Genomic DNA, 17027 nt, shown 5'->3' on the forward strand with positions numbered 1-17027 from the left:
ACACTGTCTACACTCACACTCTGTCTGGAGTGACTGCGTAGCGGCGCACTATACAAGACACGATCTGAGAGGAGCGTAGTCTAGCCAGCGCCACGCCGACCAATGCCGCACACCTGAACACGGCGGACGGACGTCAGACATCCTTCGAGTCTGTCCTCTGCTCATTGCCCTGCCGCTTCCAGCATTGCTTGAAGGCCTCCATCTGTGATGCGGTGGTCAGTCCATTCCCTTCTCGCCGCAGATCGCTGTCACAGGCTGAAATCCGGTAGGCTCCGACCTCGGTCAAATTACTGACCTCGTCTTTACAAGCTCGCCAGTCCTTCTTATCCCGAAAGCAGTCATTCAAAGTCGCGTTCTCGTCTGCTACTGATCAATTGCAGCTCCTGCAGGCCCGCAGGGCTTGTGCCACCATACATACCTGAACAGCCAGTGCTGAAGATTCTCTTGTCCCTGGACTTTGTCAGCTGCTTCCAAGGTCGTCAAGGCGGGATTGGAAGGCACCATTCATCAGCTTCATCATCTTCGTCGGGCTTGGTAGCATCTGTCTGGCCTTTCTGCGTGTTCGACATCACCATCGTTCGAATCAAGTAATCTTGTCAGAAGGCAAGAAGAACGGAACAGAAATCCAACACATCATCATCCCCACACGTGACCGCTAGCTCACAAGCACGAAGGATAATGTCGAGCCAGAAGAGGGTCAATGTCCTCATCTATGCCGGCGCCGGTGCTTCCCTGTCATCAGTCCGCCATGCAACATGGTCTCTGCGCAGGCTTCTTGGACCGCACTACTCCATTCAGGCCATCTCAGCCGACCAAATCTTGAAGGAACCATGGCCAAACACATGTGCGCTTCTCGTCTTCCCAGGTGGAGCTGACACGGGCTACTGTCGTGCTCTGGACGGAGCTGGCAATCGCCGCATCAAGCAGTACGTGCGAATGGGCGGCAAGTATCTTGGCCTTTGCGCAGGAGGATACTATGGATCGAGCAAATGCGAGTTTGAGGTTGGGAAGAAAGGCATGGAAGTTGTGGGAGACAGAGACTTGGCCTTCTTTCCTGGAACATGCAGAGGACTCGCCTTTCCAGGATTCGTCTACCAGAGCGAAGCGGGTGCACGAGCGGTGGAGCTGAGCATCAGCGAGACTGCGTTTCCTCATACAGTGCTTGATGATTTCATCAGCTACTACAATGGCGGTGGTGTGTTCGTCGACGCTGAGAAGTACGCAGAACAAGGAGTGGAAGTCTTGGCACAATACCACGAAGAGCTCAACGTCGAAGGAGGAGAGGCGAAGGCCGCTGTAGTATACTGCAAGGTTGGTGAAGGTGCAGCGATTCTGACTGGTCCACACCCGGAGTAAGCTTCCCTTCCTATTATCAAGCCACCGTGCTAACATTTCAGATTCGCCGGCAACAACCTCAACCGCACCGAAGAATCCAACCCGAACTATGCCTCGTTGGTTGACACTTTGCTCGCCGACGACGAGAAGCGAACAGAGTTTATGAAAGCTTCGCTCAAGAGGTTGGGGCTCGAAGTGAGCGAGGACACTTTAGCGGTACCATCCCTCTCTCGTTTGCACCTCTCTGCAGCACAGCCCGGCCAGATTGAAGAGTTATTGCAGTCGTGGCAGAAAGCTGGCCTCGTCAGCTCCGAGCACGACGGCGACTTCATCGGAGGCGAGCAGGATACTTTCAAGGTCGAAAAAGATGATAGCTGGAACATGGCCAACATGAAAGATGCTCTGCCTTCGCCTGTGAAGAAAGCAGCAGACGTCTTGATGGACGCTGTTTCAACGCCTTCGAAAGCCAAACCTAGGCCTTCAGCGACCACCCAAGAGAGTGATCGGGCGCAGGCTGACCCAAGTCCTGACAGGCCTCTCGACTATGACGCTCTCACGAAAGGCATGACATTGCACGTGAAGTCGCTACCCGATCTGAAGGCTACGCCGCACTTCAGCCACCATCAATTCTTCCATCACCTCAAAACAATCCAGGCCAAGCAGCCGGGCATCTCTGGCGACTTCGGTCGTATATTGATGTACGGCGAAGTGGTCACGAGCACGCAGACTCTACTCGAGAAGAACACCACTCTACTATCACACCTCCCCATTGGCACAACCTGCACAGCAACCACCCAGATCTCCGGTCGCGGTCGAGGAACAAACGTCTGGGTTTCGCCGCCAGGCACCTTGGTCTTCAGCACCGTCATGAAACACAGCATGTCGAACAAAGCAGCCCAAGTCGTCTTCGTGCAATACATCGCCGCTCTGGCCATCGTAGCTGGCATCCAGAACTACGGCTCAGGCTACGAGAAACTCCCCATCAGACTCAAGTGGCCCAACGACATTTACGCGCTGAAGCCCACCTCAGACCCCAGCAGAGAAGAATACGTCAAGATCGGCGGCATCCTCGTCAACTCCTCCTACTCCGGCGGCGACTACACTCTCATCGTCGGCATCGGCCTCAACCTCGATAACGCCGCTCCCACCACTTCCATCAACCAGCTAGCCGCAAAACAATCCCTCGAGCCCCTAACTCCCGAGCCCCTCCTCGCGTCCATCCTCACGCAGTTCGAAATGCTCTTCGCCAAATTCTGCGTCAACGGATTCGATCAACGGTTTGAGAGCCAGTACTATGAGAGTTGGCTTCATACCGATCAGCTGGTGACGCTGGAGATGGAGGGAAATGTAAAGGCGAGGATCAAGGGGATTACGAGTGATTATGGATTACTGGTGGCGGAGGAGGAGGGGGGAGCGGGAAAGAGGTTTATGTTGCAGAGTGATGGTAATAGTTTTGATTTTTTTAGGGGCTTGGTAAGGGTTAAGGGGTAGATGGAGTGGATGGGTTGGGGGTGTGAGGGGATGTGAGGTGCTGAGGGGTGGAGGGTGGTGAATGGCGAGCTGTACGTCCTTGGGTACGGCTACAATGGGTCAACGAACGCCATTCACCTCTTTCACAGATTCCCGTGCTTTGATGTCGACAGAGCACAGACTTCGCACAAACATTTCTCTGGATGTATTAAGAGGTAACGTACTACATGCCATCACTGAACCGATTTTCTTCTCAAGATCAACATTTCAGTAAACATGACGGCTACTAACAGCAGAGGACGAGGAGCTGGTACTTACAGTCGTGACAAGGAGGTTTACCAGGATCGCTACCGAGGGAACTTTAGCGATCGCGATCACTACCGGTCCTATCGGGTCCTTGACTCGAGAAGTGAAGCCGAAGCAGGGAGCAGACCAAGATCCAGAAGGCACGCACAAAGCCGGGGCACTGGCTCGAGCGCTTCTTCTTCGTCATGGCGCGGTAAGAGTGAGGACTTGGGGCATGACAGACATGCGCCAAGGGAGAAGGGAATCAATGAGTCAGAGGAAGGAGAGCGAAAGGGAGCGGGAGCGGAGAGAGAAGAGAGAGAAGAGAGAGAAAAGGAGCAGACTTCTGCGTCGACTTGGGTCAGCCTTCAAGGTCGTTGGGGCATTCTTCATGTTTCTTGGGACGTGGGATAAAAGGTAGTGGGGCTTGTTGTCACATGCTGAAAGCTCGTAGCGGGAAACGGATGAGCCGGCGTAAAATACTTGCTTTTGCAGCTGGACGTTTCGGGTATCTACACTTTTGCGCCCTTCTCTCGTGCAACACAACGCTTTCGGCATTTTCTTCCTCGATCCCCGGTCGACTCAGCCTTTGCATTTATTCGAGGGCAAGTGAGTTGGTACGTGTGCACAGTCTCTGTCACCATTCTTGGGACATACTTCCGAAGTCACGACCATTCTCTTTACAACAACGGTGCAACTTTGCAACACCTGTGCGCTGTCATCACCAACAGAAGAGTACCAACACCAACACCGGCACCGGCACCACCATCACTGTCGCAAATCTCTGCACGGACATCATAGTATGCTACACAGTCACGCCGTTCCCGGCCTTGCTAACAACACGCAGTCAACCGTGGAGAGTAGTACCACCTCACAGTACGAGCGTGGCTCACAGTCTACCAAGTGCAATCTTCTCGAGTTAGCAGCCGAGTTGCGTCTCATCATCTACCACGAGCTAGTCGCCGCCATGGTCCTCGACTGGGCTCACATGAGAACCCTCAAGACCCTGTCGTCTCCAGCTCTTCTCTCGACTTGCAAGACACTCCGCGCCGAGGCCGGCGAAGTGTACTTCGACTGGCTGTATGAAGAGGCCGCTAAGCACAAGACTCTCTGCGGTGAGGCCCATGCCAAGAAAGAAGTCAACGAAGAGGACATGGGGCGGCCCACAGGTCCTGATGAAGTGAGTGCGTGGTTGAAAGGCTTGGTCCTGGAATCAGTGTGTTCTGTACTGGACAAGGATCAGGTCTTGGTTGAGGCACTTATCGGCAAGGCGTTGGATGGGTGGATGGCGGAGGGGCATGAGTATACGAAGAAATGAGACATCTGGTGGCGATGGGATAGTTGCGTGGGTAGTGGACAGGATGGCGGCGGTGACAAACGAGTTCACAGACCGGAAGAGCCTTATCTCGGATGAGTGTTGCTATGTTCGTTCTCTTGGAGCTTCAGACAAGAGGGAGAAGTGATTTGTTCACTCTGCTAGCACACTACTCACCAGACTCGTTGTGTTGTACATCAGATCGCATTCACTTCGCACAAACTGGGTCCGTGCTCATGATCAGGCTCGGTTCCATATAATTCAAGTCTCCTTCTCCCAATTCAGACTTTCGACCACAACATCAGCACAACCAACTCCCGACCATGGAACCACCAAACATGGCCGACACCACCACAGTGGCGCCACAAACAACATCCAGTGCTAAATACCACCTCCTCGACCTCCCAGCCGAACTCCGCCTTAACATCTACAACCACGCCTTCGCAACAATGCCCATCGACTTCCTCCAAATCCAAAGACACAGCAGGCTCCCTACCCACGCTCTCCTCGCCACCTCCAAGACCCTCCGCTTCGATGCCGGCAAGGCCTACTTCGATCGCATGTACGGGGCTGTCGCGAAGCTAAGGAAGCAGGTCGACGAGGCAGATGTCGAGTACGAGCGTCCGATGGTTGAGAAACGTGAAACTACGAATGAGTTCGGTAAGTACCATCTGCTGCAACTTGTCACAGAGACGTTCGGAAGGATCCAACATCTGGATAAGAGATGTGTTAGAGTCAAGAGGCTTGTTGATGACGAGTTGAAGAAATGGAGGGAAGAGGGGCTTGAGTATGGGAAGAAAATCAGGGGCTGAGTTGAAGTCGAGGTGGGTTGAGGTCATCACCTGCTCATGTCGACTCGCTTTCTTGGGTCACCTACATGACTTAGATACGGCAGTTGCAACTGGGCCGAACAAGCCTTCCAAGCGACACTCGCAACGCCCAGACTGCCCGAGCTTTTGCCATGCCCAATTCGTCCTACACAGTTCAGTGGCCGAGAGGCACCTGTCCATGACCATTTGCACCATTAGCATCACCACTCGTTGCCACCACATTCGACATCACTCCAGTCATAGCTGGAATCGACGGTGAGAAGAAGTACTCTCCTCCTCGAGGTACTACGAAGCGGTTGATTCCTGGCAGCTGAAGTTCACGATTGGCATCTTGTGGGAAGAGGCCCTTCATGCCGACGGTAGGAGAAGTATTGGTCTGGCCCATCACTGCATCGACTCCAGCGCCAGGGAAGCGGAATGTAGTGCTGTTGGCCCAGAACTTCTGGATGAAGTCGAAGCCCTGGTCAAGATCGCTTTGGTAGCAAGCAAAGAGCAAGCCACGCTCAGCTGAGGGGTCCTGTTCTTGCTCGGGACCATATGGAATGCCTCGGCGAAGGATACGGTGAGGGTTGACGTTCTTGCGTGGATCGTCGTTGGGACCGAATTGATCTCCCCGAGGGTTCGTCTTGCGGATGTGGGCACCGATGGGACAGACAAGGCGCATGCCAGACGTGATGGTGAAATCGTTGTTCTTGTCTAGACCCGGTGGGTCGTACTCGAAAAGATTGTTGCGCATCTTGTCTTTGCCAATGTTGACATCATCGAAGTCTGCTTGGAGGTTGATTGGGCAGCCCGACTTCCAGCGACCGATGAGACGAGCACCGAGTTGATCTTTGAAAGTACCGAGGGTGTTGGAAGACTGTTGCAAGAAGTCGTCCCAATCGGCGACGTTCTGCTTGAGCTGTCGAAAGACTAAGAAGCTGCCGTCGAGCATCCACGGCGGACGGCTTTGGGCTTGAGCATCGCCTGGACGGCCGCACAGTATGACGCCCTGGTCAATGATATCCTGCCCGGGTGGAACGAATGATTCTTCTTTGGTCAGGCCCGGCAAGCCTCCAACGATAGGCTGTGAGATGCCGTCTTGGTAGCCGAAGCTGGAATCGTCAGCATGGACAGCGTGACATGCGGTTCAACCTGTGGGACTTACTGTTCTTTGCCTCTCTGGTCGCCAGGACGGACATTGCCGTCAATCTTGAAAGCGATCTTGACAGCTGCTCCGAAGAGTTGCGTGATGCGGTTGAGCTTGTCTTGTACAAGCTGAGTTGTCTGCCCGGCCACGAGGAGTACACCATCCAACTGGTTGTTCAGCCACTGATCAGTCCAAGCAGGGTCTTGGGTATCCGGCTTGATAGGATCTTGCAAGCCACTGACGGCGGTTTGCTTCATGCCGCTGCCAAAGCTGCCGCCACTTAGGCTCTGTACATCGAGACCACTCACGACGCGGGAAATCTGTGTGCAAAAGTTAGCATCTGCAAGAGCAGTGCCGTAAGATTGGATAACAGGTCACCTTCTGCAGACCACTGAAAGTGAAGGAAATGTTTGCCCCGACCGTTGGAACTCTTGACATTACTGCGCCCAACTGAGGATCGGAACGACAATCTCTGATATCTCGCTTAGTAGACAGAGCGTTTTGAGTTGATGTGATCTCTTCCTGTGCAACATTGCGTAGGGCTCGTGCAAAGGCTGCTTCTTGTCCGCTAGGAATGTTGAAAAAGGCAAAGGTCTCCACCTCTTTGTTGAGTCCATCGAGAAGGATGTCTCCTTGGACGTTGCTGAGATCTGTGATGGAGCCCATGATGCTGTGAGTCACTACAATGGCCAAATGCGATGAAGATGGCAGACAAAGTTCGTCCGTCAGAACAGCATACCTTTATAGACTTACACCAGTCCACCCTGTATTGCCTTCGCAGGCACGTTCGAGGCCCCAGACCTCACCTCAGAAGAATGCATGGTCTACTCGTATAGATGCTACACGTAAGCATGCCACTTCCCGCAGCTGAACTCGCCAGCAATGCGAGCTTTTGACTCGGCGTAAGCCATTGCTCGCTGCAGCTGAGCTGTACCTGAGAAACTGCTCTTGCGGGTATTGGAGCTCGTGCTACCATGTAGCATGTCGAAACAGCACGTTGCAGGGCCTAGTGCTTGTTCTGTGGTACTGTCTATGCATGTCAGCCAGCCACAGGGGCATTGGACACAAGCGGGACTGGGAACCAGTCGAGGGAGTCTGCAATTGAGTGACCAATTGATACCATGCAAACGTTGCTGTGGCATGGCCATAAGCTTCAACATGGGTGGTCACAGCTGAGGTCGTGGGACGAGGTGAACGCAAAGGCGTAAGCCACCGTCACGAAGCAATTGGCCCAGACCTGCTTAGACCAAACAGCAGTTCAAGGACTCTTGTCCAGCATAGAGTGCTCGATCAGGTCTGCACGACTTTCCTTGGCGGCGTAGGAATGCTTTGAGCAATCAGCCCTGGAGCTGCGCTTCGGAGATCGTTCTCCATTGTGTCACGAGTTTCGCGCAATGTTGTCAGAAGCTGAACAGCTGCAGCGATCATGTCTGCTCGGCCAAGGCTGCAGAGCCAGTTAGCCAGTCCATTCCCACCACTCCAATGTCATCAGTGGGGTATGGATTGAGCACGAGGCATTTGGAGATTGTGTCAGACATGTTGTGGTGAATGAAGAAAGCAGAGGTCCACGTCGAAGAGAAATCGCGAGATCCGAGACCGAAGGACGCTAACCATATTCGGACGGATGCGCTTTTGCCATCAGCAACCAACAAATCATCTGAAGAACGTCATCCTCAGACATACCACTTGCTTTGATCGCATCTGTCCTCCAAATCATAGCCACTGTAGAGCTCACGTCGAGGGTGAGCCTGGTCACTGACCACATCACAGCCGTTATGCCTCCTGTAAGTCATCCCGCTCTTCGAACCTCACCAAGTTCTGACACCATCACACAGCGAAGTCAACCCCTGCCACAAGCAACAACTGAGTCCGCTCGCGAAGCGCGTAAGGCTTTCTTTTGTGATCTGTGTCAAAAAGGCTACTCCCGCATGCCCGAATTCGAAGCCCACGAATCCTCATACGACCATCTCCATCGACGCCGCCTAAAAGAAACCCGCCAAATGACCAAAGACCCCGGAGCCGCTGCGAGAGCCCGTGAAGCCGACTCGCAAAACTCCGGCCTCAAGTCGATTGCGCTTCCCGCCGGCGGAGGAGCGGGCGCGGGACTGAAGAAGAAACCTGTCTTCAAGAGTACGCTGCAGCCGCAGAATGCGAGTGTTGTGCCGGCACAACCAATCGATGTGATGGCGGAGGGTAGAGGGGAAGGCTGGGATCTGAATGGAGCTGTGAGGAATGGGTGGAAGGAGGATGAGTATGATCCTGGCAATCCGTTGCCGGATGTCAATTGGGACTTCAAGCTTACTGATATCATGACGGAGGACGAGTTGGCGGAGATGGACGAGGAGATTGCGATGCAGGATGATCCGAGGCTGAGAGCGAGGTGAGGTTGTGGTTGGGGTTTGTGGTGTCATGTTGGATTAGCGAGGCGTTTGATGGAGTTTCTGTCGGCCAAGCGAGCTATACTTGGACTCCTAGATGTCCCTCGCATGCGGATCGGTTGTATGCTCGCTCCTCCGTGTCCTGCTGTTCTTCCAAAGATCTGCCTCCATCTGCGATCTGCTGCGAGATAAGCTCTCGGATCTTTCCGCAAGCTGAGTAAAGCCCGGAATTCTGTTGGCCGACATGTGAAACTCGCTGTCCGAATCCAGTACATCTTCACGAAGCCCACACCTTCAACTCCCACTGTCTCAGCACCGTCGAGATGGCAGACGACCTCTCCGATCTCGAAAAGCTAGAATCAGGTCTCCACGCCCTCGAGCCGATCCCCACCCACGAAGCCGTCTTCGAACAACAACCTTCCTCCCATGACGATAAACCCTCCCACCCCAAACGAACGTCAACAACAGGTCTCGGTCTCTCCCAGCACTCCGCGATATGGTACCTCACGCGCGTCCAGAAGTACTCGACCTACGTCTTTTCCGCTTTCGCCGTAATGCACATCACCAATACCTCCCTCATCCCTCTCGCCCTGCAATCCGTCCCCGCCAGCGAACCTTACCTCCTCCTCACGCGGCCATACTACCAAGGACCGCCCGCTGAGCCGTTGGTTGTGATGCTTCCGCTGTACTCGCATATCATCTCGGGCATTGCGTTGAGGGTGCTGCGAAGGAATATTGCAGCGAAGCGGTATGGCGAAGCACACAGCAAGGAGAACAAAGCTAGCTTCTTCACGCGTTTCTGGCCGAGTGTTAGTGGGATAAGTAAACTGGGATACCTCTTCACACCGCTGGCGATTGGACACATGTTCATCAACCGCGCCATCCCGAATCACTTCTACGACAATGCCGATAACGTCAACCTGTCATACGTCAGCCATGCCTCCGCGCGGCATCCCATCATCTCATATGCGGGCTTCAGCGCCTTGCTTGGTGTAGGATGCTTTCACATTGTATGGGGATGGGCGAAGTGGCTTGGCTGGACGCCGGATCAGAGTACGGATATGAGTGGACACAGAGCGGTCGGGAAGAAGAGGAGGTGGTATGCGATTAATGTCATTGCGGCTGCAGTGATGGGGCTGTGGATGGCTGGTGCGTTTGGGGTCGTGGCAAGAGGTGGGGAGGCGATGGGATGGGTCGCGAGGCAGTATGATGAGATGTATAGGATGGTGCCGATTGTGGGAAGGTGGATGTGATTGTACAGAGAGCAAGAGCATTGGGTGCAATAGCATGGAGTCGTGGGTACAGGATGGCGTCGATGGTGGTGATACATGATACAGAGATACCCTACTGATGCGTTGATGGAATGTACAGTACGTCGAGCATGCTACATGTCGCTGGTCAAACATGCCGCATGGATACCGCACTCGGTGTGCCGCGCTGAACGCACGGGAGATTACTGTCTGCTGCGTCAGCAGCTGCTTTGAACCTGCACTCACGACAGTCGTACAGCATGAGGCTTTTGGTGCGTCACATCGTGCCCGAGTACTTGCCAAGCAGAAAGTGTTCAGCACGGTGTGAGTCGCCCAAGCAGTGTTGATGGCATCGTCGTCTGCTCCAAGGTCAAACGTGATGGGGAAGGACAGACTGATTGTACTACAGTGACGCTCGTCCTCCAATTAAGCTTGTTTCTTTCATTCAAAATGTCAGAGGCTCTCTCTGCGATTGCATAGACTGCAGATCCCAGCCGGCTCGCAGGCGCCATCGGGATGATACTCGCGTCTACAATCGACACCTGCTCAAGACCATGAATCCGTAAGTAGGGATCAACCACGCCTCCAAGCTCAAGTGGCATCATGGGGCAGGTCCCCGACGGTCTCGCAATCGAGGCGAACGCCCCACCAGTCTTGATCAGCTGCTGCATGATACCTTCGGCGGTGTGGAACTCAGGGCCAGGACTGGAATTTGTCAGCATATCGAGACTGTGTGTTCCTGGTGCATACATGGTTTCAAGCGGCTGCAGCGGGGCCATTGCATTTGTCTGATAAATCTTGCGGGTAAAGTTCACCATGACACCTAGCATGAGGCTGTCAATGGGATTGGAGAAGGAGTTGAGATCTACTTTGGGCAGGCCCATAGGATCTGCCGGATCAAGCAGCACGGCCCCACGAGACAGCGGTTTCTGAAGGATTGCGGCGATAAGTTCCCCACCGTCAAACGGCAGCTCGAACATGGAGCTATCAGATCTGTTCAGACGGGCCTGCAGGATTGTGTACTGCATTTCGTAGCCCCGCCTGGCTTCCGGCCCATATGAAGCAGGCAGATATTCCCCACCATCTTGCGTACGGATGCGAGATACAATGTCGTCTTTGCTGTCTGGTGCAGTGGCTGCAAGACTCAGATATGCCACACTCTGAGGCCGAGCCTTAGCGAGAGGTCCAGTCCGAGTCTGGAGATACTGTGCAGCAACCTGATGCTCATAGGCATTGTCTGGTAAAGTGGCTCCACCATGAGCCACTTGTAAAAGCATATCTAGCGACGATTCGACATCCGCGGCAAGATTGAAGCGCAAGAGCGCGCCTGGCGCTTCCTGTAGGTTAGTGCCCACTCCTGGAAGTCCGTGCAGGACCTGCACGCCTGCATCCTCGAGGTCCTTTGGACCAATCCCAGACTTTTGGAGAATGTTTGGGGTGTTGAGAGTCCCTGCCGCGAGGATGGTCTCCTTCTTGGCGTGGATGTAGATAGATTCGTCGTCACTATCCTTCACCCTCCGTACCTCAACACCCGTGACTGACTTGCCCTGCAGTGAGAGCTTTGTGACTTGACACCCAGTGAGTAGATCAAGGTTCACTCGACCGACGATGGGATCATAGTATGCTGGACGTGCAGTGACGGGTGTTTGCGAGCTCGGGTCTTGGGTCGAGGGCATCTGCAAGAAACGTAGGCACACTGTTAGCCCGTATACTTTAGCTTGACGTTCCTGGGCTGCAGATCCATTGAGAGAAAGCGACTCGGTGGGATATGTAGGCATGGGATATACGAGTCCAAGTGACACCGACGCCTGAGAAGGCTTCATCGATCAGGAAACCTAGCTCTGCGGTCGCGTTCAACAGATGAGGCAATTGCGGGTACTGGTTGGTGGAAATGTCAATGTCACTGGTCCAGAAGCGCCCCACGCGATCGGATCCACTTTGTGGCCATATTTGGAGATGGCATCAGGATCTGGAGCAACGTACCACGTTGATCTCTCGAAGTACGGCTGCAAACTCCCCAGGCTCCAGCCTGGATTGCCAAGTGCTTCCCAAGCAGCGAAATCAGCTGCGCTACCCTTGACATGAACAAGGGCATTGATGGTCGTGCTACCGCCGACGGTGCCTCCAATCGGAATGCAGTATTGCTCATTGTTGCGGCATAGTCGAAATATTCAACGTGAGGCCCTTATCAAGAATGTGGGAGAAAAATGGGATTGCATCCTTTCGCGGTCAGCTAGCTGGCCATATTCCACCATCAACACCGAGATGATCGGATCATCTGTCAGTCGATTCGCTGCAGTAAAACCTCCTGCACCAGCACCAGCGATCACAAAGTCATACTCTTGCTTGACTTGTCTAGGATCCTCAAGGTGAGCCGCGAAGACGACGGCAGCGTTGACTGAGAATGCAACAATGGCGTTGCGTGTCGGAGACATTGTTTCGTCGTTTGGAAAGTGGTGTGATCAATGCTGTGGTCGGGTACGCTCTGATGTTTGATTTGCTGTGCAGCATGGCAGATACTGACCAACACATCACCATCACGCCCGTGCGAGGTCATACCTGTCAATATTGACTCGAGGCACTAGGCGTGACTCCCCAGGACTGTGCCCGTGGAGACCTACGTCTACTGTCATTGAACTGCACATTTTGTTGACAACGACAGACCTCAACAAGTAAGTTAGTCCGGTATGTTACTCTTGAGGCCCTGTAACCAGGTTACCTGGTACTGAACTTTGTCGACCAAATTTCAGAGGGATCGAGAGGGGGGGCACAGCTTTTGTCAACCTCGGAGTGAACATCTTTATGTTAGTATCCGCGCTGGCCGACTCGCTAGAGTCCAGGGTCTCGCTGGGATTAGACCAACCTGATTAGACAGCCTGCATCACAAGATCAAAAGTGGCTCCGCTACTAACAGATTCTACGCTCGGCCCACAAGTTCTACCGACTCGTGCCGTTAAATGCCGACATTCGCGAAGTTATTGCGGCGCTTGGAAGGCTTGTTTTTCGGCACTTCGAGGATGGGTCTAGACCTAGGTAGCTAGAAGCAGCACATGCATAGCTATCCCAACACCTCCAGGGATTATATCGGGCTCTTAGCATTTCGATAGCGCGCGGATATATCCTCTCGCGGCAAGTATACATCGCCCGACAAAACGGCGTACTCTTCGACACACTTCCGAGATGCTGAGTGCGGTATGGCCGCTGGAGATGTCACATGTCTGATGATGCTGAAGCACGGCCGTGCCGCTTTGGGACCCCGAGCGGCTACCCTCATACGCACTGCCGTAGAGGAGGACTGGTGAGGAGCATGCAGTAGGCGTGGAAAGACGGATGCGCTGCGACACAGAGTGGATTCTTCCGGGAAGCAGGATTTCGAACACACTTTGTGCTCATACAAGCGTTCAGCGGCTACGAAGCTTCTAATCTGCCTTCCCACTCGAGCAAGCTGGGATGATGATGGTCGTCCACCTCTGCATGAGTGTGTATGTGTCGAAACCCTCGGACCCATACAAGCCTCGCGTCCCAATTCTTACACGTCTTACGACTGGTACTCATGTCCACCACATTGTCTCCGTTCTTGGTCGTCATCCATGGCCATAACACCAAGTCACTTTCACACTTGACCATAGCCAGTAAAGTATCGAGACAATGGCTGGAATGTTTGATCGTCATGCCCTCCGAGGCGTTCCACGAGAGGCTGTGTATGTCGCAGTAGTAATCGTGGTTGCATCCGAGACCTTGGTGGATGAGATTCTGACAGTGAGTATAGTGAGTCGATGCAACGTCGCTCAAGTAGTAAGTAGATGCCTTCAAGAAGGTGGACTGTCTCGTCGTCTGCCTCAAAGACCAGATGTTCTTCGCATCGAAGCCGAAATCAGAAATCCACTTCTCAGGAACAGGTATTGCTTTGACTATTGTTTTGTCAGCTTTTTCATGGAACGAAGGGTCGTCGTCTAGCGGATTGAAAGCACACCGTATGAGCTTGCTTTGTTGGCGCTGTTAGTACGAACAGCAGTGTTAGAGGAAGGATGGTTCCGATCGTTTATTACTCTGCTCTCCGCTCACTCGGTTCTGTTGGCATGGACAGCATTGGTGGAGGAAGGATAGTTTAGTTCCGATCGGCGGCGGACGGTCAGCTCACGAAAGCCACGACGCAACACGGTCGCAAGAGCTCACTTCGGAACGACTGGTAAACGTAGCCTCGGAAAATGGTTCAATTGGCCAATCATGCTTTCATTTTTCTAAGGCGCACACTCCAAGATCGATCTTAACATAAGTGAACATCCAACTTGTTGAAAGCTTGGATGCTCCTGCTGCACATTGCCAAAGCCGCCTTAAGCGGGCACTGTCAGCCCTGCGAGGAGACGACGCCGTGTACTACGAAGTGCTCTTCGAATTTCCCCCTCTTGACCTGCTCTACTGTCTCTTCTTGCCCCTCCCGTGCAACAGATGGACTGCCAGGAGGCCCGCACAGCCATCGCTTCTCCTTGTCATCGAGGTCCTCAGATAGATGGAGTGCCAGGAGGTCCGTACAGCCATCGATCGGGCGTTTCGGGAGCGGCAACGGCTTCTGGACACTCTATTAGATCTTTTGTGTGTGCACAGGGATCGAACAGCATACTTCTCTCCACTGGAGTCGCTGTTACCAAGTTGAGTCCTGACGTAGCGACTAGGACGTAGAGAATCGACTTCATGATTCGATACATGGCGTACTGTTAAGACAGTGTGACTGAAATGTCGGAATGCTTGATGATTTTACTGTTGTGGAAGGACGTTTGTTGTGGAGTAGCACTTGCAGTATATATATATATATATATATATATATATGTCCTCGTTGCACCCACTAGTACTTAACTTGGATCACGGCCTGTAACATGTGACTTCCGGGTTCCAGGCCGTAGGGAGATGTTGGGGATGCGGGGAGAGTTCAGTCACATGCGGAGGCATATTTTGAAGGGGAATGCTTAGGTTACGAACATCCTATACGTGGCAAGACATCATGCGTACTTCTGGCTTTTCCCGTGTGCGGCAGAATCCTAATGTCTAAAACTTAGGTTGCCACCACCGACTAACTACCGGAGCTACCCCTTCTGTTTATGAAATTGCGGTCATACCATCTTCATCCCTACCATAAGTTTCCAACAGCTAGGCGGAGACGGCAGAGCCGTACAGTGCTAGCAAGTTGAGGGCTGTGCCAATCGTAGGCTTTAGGCTTGGAAATACCCCAAAATTAAGCTCAAAGCCAAGTACCCTGCGATGTTAGATGCCTATGAAAGTAAAGCAGACGGTGTGACAACTACTACCATCGACTGACATTGCTGCTAACGGCTACCACTACCGCGAACCGGCTTTGTGCTACGACAATAAGGTCGTGCACATTTGGCGTGTCGGAGTAGTATCGTCACCAACGAAGTACAAACGAAATATGGCCGACGGTGGCATATTCCGCATTCGTCGTTCACGAGTGCCGTTCGATCTTGGACCAACGCTACGAAGTTTAAATTGAGTATCGGTGAGCTAACTGGTCAATGAAAACATTGAGCTCACGGGCAGAATAGGAATGGAAAAATTTTGCTGTGCTTCATCTCCATCTCGACTAGAGAGCTGACGACGACTTCCTTCCTCCAACGGCCAATTTGCACATTATCTTATTAATTTAACTCCTCTCCACATCTGTGACGAACAGCTTCACTACACAATGTCCTACACGGACAATGGTTTTCACGGACAGCAGAGAGGAGAATATGACCTTCTATCGAACGCCGAAAGGCCAATGTCTGCCAAAAAGGGTTTGTCAATGCGCTGGATCCTCGTGGCACTTTTGACCACAAATATGATTTCGATCTTGTTGACGAACTCATATACTCGCCGGCAGGACATTGATGCACTTTCACCGGACCTCAAAGGCAGTAAGTTCTTAGGGGCTTTCCGCTCAACTGCATTGCTGACAGATTTAGCCGAAGCAGTTTACGATGGTGTTGACAGGGAGATGTCCATCAAAGCGTTTGACCCATTTGACCCTTATGACAACGAAAGCATATACACAGCTACTCCCAGCCAAGACGTCGAACGTGCATGGCGTGAGCTTGGAGCAGAAGTTGGCTCCTGGCTACTCCCGAAACAGTATGGTCACATCTACGACCTCGACATCAGTCGATATATGTATCAGGACAAGGATTTCGCCCCTGGCGGTGCAGAAGGCTACCTCGTACAGTCCTGGGCAACTCACGACCTTCACTGCGTGGTAAGTTCCCATCCGGATGCTGTATTGTGGTTGTCTCGAAGCTAAGTGATTTCTCCAGAATTTGCTTCGAAAGAACTTGTACTACAACCACGAGCATTACGCAGGGCGTATGAGCCATGAATTGCAGGAGAATGAATGGTTCAACAAGGCCCACATCAGTACGTTCTCTCGCCAAATGTGCGGTTCCCGTGCTCAAGACTTCACTAGATCACTGCGTCAATGCGCTACGCCAGCGCGTGATGTGCACAGCAGACAGCGGAGTAATCCCCTTCGCTTGGAAAGGACCAGGCGAGAACGACCACAAGCCTGATTTTCGATCTCCACACAAATGCCATGACTATGAGTCTTTACATCGGTGGATGACGCAGCAAGAGGCAAAGGTGCATCGTGGCCCGACAGGAATTCCTGTGCCTCCTGGATCAACATTCGATGGAGCAGGGTTTCGTTGGGCCGGACCACTATACAACCATGACTCCCAGAGTCATCGTTGACGGACACTCTTTTTCCATCGTAGATAGTCAGAGGACGATGACGAGCCATCATAGTCACCCAAAACATCCAGCGGTCGTCGTGACTTCGGAGCCAGCGCTCTGGAAGCCGGTATGCGTGCGCTGTCGCTCCACTACGTTTTCGCCGAAGATGCTTATTGTATCCGACTGCGGCTCTGTGAACGGCCGAGCTGCTGCCAATCGCCAGGTGAGAGACATGTGTGATCCGTTCTCGTGATACAGATTAAAGTCGTGGCCTCGCAAAAGAGGTGAACAGCGATCGTGAATAGCTCGCCACAGCTC

At 53.0% G+C, this 17027-nt stretch overlaps 9 protein-coding genes across 9 annotated transcripts; 5 read left to right on the top strand and 4 right to left on the bottom strand.

Moving 5' to 3' along the window:
- Window positions 1–133: 133 nt before the first annotated feature.
- On the bottom strand, window positions 134–569 carry CLAFUR5_10751 (Cytochrome oxidase assembly factor 4; the record flags this gene model as incomplete). The annotated part of the gene is made up of 4 exons (XM_047909899.1): window positions 134–202; window positions 296–360; window positions 419–450; window positions 502–569. 4 exons carry the CDS (start codon window positions 567–569, stop codon window positions 134–136), a joined length of 234 nt encoding a protein of 77 aa, XP_047764463.1.
- Window positions 570–678: 109 nt separating this feature from the next.
- Window positions 679–2826, top strand: CLAFUR5_10752 (Biotin--protein ligase; the record flags this gene model as incomplete). The annotated part of the gene is made up of 2 exons (XM_047909900.1): window positions 679–1352; window positions 1398–2826. 2 exons carry the CDS (start codon window positions 679–681, stop codon window positions 2824–2826), a joined length of 2103 nt encoding a protein of 700 aa, XP_047764462.1.
- Window positions 2827–4728: 1902 nt separating this feature from the next.
- On the top strand, window positions 4729–5217 carry CLAFUR5_10753 (uncharacterized protein; the record flags this gene model as incomplete). The annotated part of the gene is made up of 1 exon (XM_047909901.1): window positions 4729–5217. The coding sequence occupies one exon, from the start codon at window positions 4729–4731 to the stop codon at window positions 5215–5217; it is 489 nt and encodes a 162-aa protein (XP_047764461.1).
- Window positions 5218–5389: 172 nt separating this feature from the next.
- CLAFUR5_10754 (Dye-decolorizing peroxidase) lies at window positions 5390–7030 on the bottom strand (the record flags this gene model as incomplete). Its single annotated transcript, XM_047909902.1, has 3 exons — window positions 5390–6329; window positions 6383–6684; window positions 6743–7030. 3 exons carry the CDS (start codon window positions 7028–7030, stop codon window positions 5390–5392), a joined length of 1530 nt encoding a protein of 509 aa, XP_047764460.1.
- Window positions 7031–8139: 1109 nt separating this feature from the next.
- Window positions 8140–8748, top strand: CLAFUR5_10755 (uncharacterized protein; the record flags this gene model as incomplete). Its single annotated transcript, XM_047909903.1, has 2 exons — window positions 8140–8148; window positions 8200–8748. 2 exons carry the CDS (start codon window positions 8140–8142, stop codon window positions 8746–8748), a joined length of 558 nt encoding a protein of 185 aa, XP_047764459.1.
- Window positions 8749–9065: 317 nt separating this feature from the next.
- CLAFUR5_10756 (uncharacterized protein) lies at window positions 9066–9995 on the top strand (the record flags this gene model as incomplete). The annotated part of the gene is made up of 1 exon (XM_047909904.1): window positions 9066–9995. The coding sequence occupies one exon, from the start codon at window positions 9066–9068 to the stop codon at window positions 9993–9995; it is 930 nt and encodes a 309-aa protein (XP_047764458.1).
- Window positions 9996–10306: 311 nt separating this feature from the next.
- Window positions 10307–11815, bottom strand: CLAFUR5_10757 (GMC oxidoreductase family protein Mala s; the record flags this gene model as incomplete). The annotated part of the gene is made up of 2 exons (XM_047909905.1): window positions 10307–10697; window positions 10743–11815. 2 exons carry the CDS (start codon window positions 11813–11815, stop codon window positions 10307–10309), a joined length of 1464 nt encoding a protein of 487 aa, XP_047764457.1.
- Window positions 11816–11845: 30 nt separating this feature from the next.
- On the bottom strand, window positions 11846–12141 carry CLAFUR5_10758 (uncharacterized protein; the record flags this gene model as incomplete). The annotated part of the gene is given in 2 exon segments (XM_047909906.1): window positions 11846–11961; window positions 11976–12141. 2 exon segments carry the CDS (start codon window positions 12139–12141, stop codon window positions 11846–11848), a joined length of 282 nt encoding a protein of 93 aa, XP_047764165.1.
- A 3549-nt stretch (window positions 12142–15690) lies between these two features.
- CLAFUR5_10759 (uncharacterized protein) lies at window positions 15691–16727 on the top strand (the record flags this gene model as incomplete). Its single annotated transcript, XM_047909907.1, has 4 exons — window positions 15691–15901; window positions 15950–16236; window positions 16295–16394; window positions 16444–16727. 4 exons carry the CDS (start codon window positions 15691–15693, stop codon window positions 16725–16727), a joined length of 882 nt encoding a protein of 293 aa, XP_047764164.1.
- Window positions 16728–17027: the final 300 nt, after the last annotated feature.

The sequence above is a fragment of the Fulvia fulva genome, chromosome 7 (genome assembly GCF_020509005.1).
Source record: "Fulvia fulva chromosome 7, complete sequence".
NCBI lineage: Eukaryota > Fungi > Ascomycota > Dothideomycetes > Mycosphaerellales > Mycosphaerellaceae > Fulvia > Fulvia fulva.